A 1600-nucleotide genomic window follows, 5' to 3' on the forward strand; every position below is an offset into this window, starting at 1 on the left:
ATTTGGTTGTGAATTTATACTATCAAAAGTTCAACATGATTTTCATGAGAATATTTATATACAGATTCCATATTATGCTGAGTCATTGCTACTATATTATGCATCTACATGTATATTTTTCCAGAAAGAATGTCCGAGAATTACGCAGTTGTACAATTTTTAATCGATGAAACCTTCTCAGAAATTTCGACAAATTGGGTTCAAAAAAATGAAAGTGATCTCATTTGTTGGTGGCCCAATACAAAAAATATCAGTTCATTAATTGAAAATCGAACTGAACCGGATAAGAACTTATGGTCAACGTTTGACATTACGGTGATCAAATATTGTTGTAAGTTATAGTTTCATAAAAATATTTTTGTTTAATTCCTATGTTTTCAATATTTCATCAATCTTTTTTCTTTCAAATGCATTTTATTAATATTGTGTATTATTTTTGTTATTTATAATGGTAACTATTATTGTTAATTGTTATTATTCTTTTTTGAGTAGCGTCACTTGCATCTGCACGAAAATCAGCTGCAGATGCTTATTACATTACGACTGATGATGAAAAAATTGGTCGAGGACAAAGGACATTAAAAATGAATAAACAAGGAGATAGAAAGAAACATGAGGGAAAAAATTATGATGATTCAAATGATGAGAGTGATAAAGAAAATGACAAGAATAGTAATGGGAAAAAGAAAAAATCAACTAAACATTTGAAACAAAGTAAATTTGTATACTTTGAATTTTAAAAGCTTATAATATGCTGACATTTGAGATGCGTATTTGTATTTGTAATTTACTTGCAGGTATTAATCGTCCCACTTTTAATTCTATGCCCGTATACAATCCTGAAAAAGTAAAAAAGATTTGTCAATCTGGTGAAAAATCTGTTGTATCTGTTTGTGCTTCCAAAAATTTCGAAGCTGAAATGTTACCATCATCAGTACGTTAAAACTTTACAATTTAGTTTGTATAAATTTCTAAACATATTAAAATAGATAATTATAATTTACAGATATCAACGAGTGTAAATCTAATGAAAGGACAATTAAGGAAACTTTATGCTCTAATGAGTCGTCATCACCTCTTACCGTAGATTTGGAGAATGTCCCTATTTTAGAGATTCCATCAGTAAAAGACATCTATGATACTTTGACACGTATGGATAGTAAGTGTGATAAATTATTATACCTATTTATATATAGTTTAGAAAATGTATTAGATATTTAGCAATATCAACTGTGCATGATGTTTGTGCAATCATCCTAAACTTAAAATATGTAATTTTAAATTGCAGAAAACATAGACAAAATAATACGAGCAAATATTACTACCAATTTCGAACTAACAAGTATATCAAAAAGATTAACTAAATTGGAATCTTGTCAACGTAAAGATATAGAACCTGCAGATAACGATATGGCAATGATAATATCATTGCTGCCAATCAAAACAGTAGAATCCATAAAAGAATTTGAAAATGTAATTACATCAAATGAGCTTGCTAAATCGCAGTTTGTAAGTTATTATTTTTTACTTGCAACTATTTCCAAATCTATGTAGAAATTTATATTATTGATATTAAAATGAAGTAATTGGTATCTGTACT

At 27.7% G+C, this 1600-nt stretch overlaps 1 protein-coding gene across 1 annotated transcript; it reads left to right on the top strand.

Moving 5' to 3' along the window:
* Positions 1–6: 6 nt before the first annotated feature.
* Positions 7–1509, top strand: LOC105557630. The gene is made up of 5 exons (XM_012004926.1): positions 7–331; positions 493–714; positions 798–934; positions 1007–1159; positions 1289–1509. Exons 1-4 carry the CDS (start codon positions 109–111, stop codon positions 1085–1087), a joined length of 663 nt encoding a protein of 220 aa, XP_011860316.1. The 5' UTR covers positions 7–108; the 3' UTR covers positions 1088–1159; positions 1289–1509.
* The last annotated feature ends 91 nt before the right edge of the window (positions 1510–1600 follow it).

The sequence above is a fragment of the Vollenhovia emeryi genome, unplaced genomic scaffold (genome assembly GCF_000949405.1).
Source record: "Vollenhovia emeryi isolate VEMERY1.0 unplaced genomic scaffold, V.emery_V1.0 DF947799.1, whole genome shotgun sequence".
Taxonomy (NCBI): Eukaryota; Metazoa; Arthropoda; class Insecta; order Hymenoptera; family Formicidae; genus Vollenhovia; species Vollenhovia emeryi.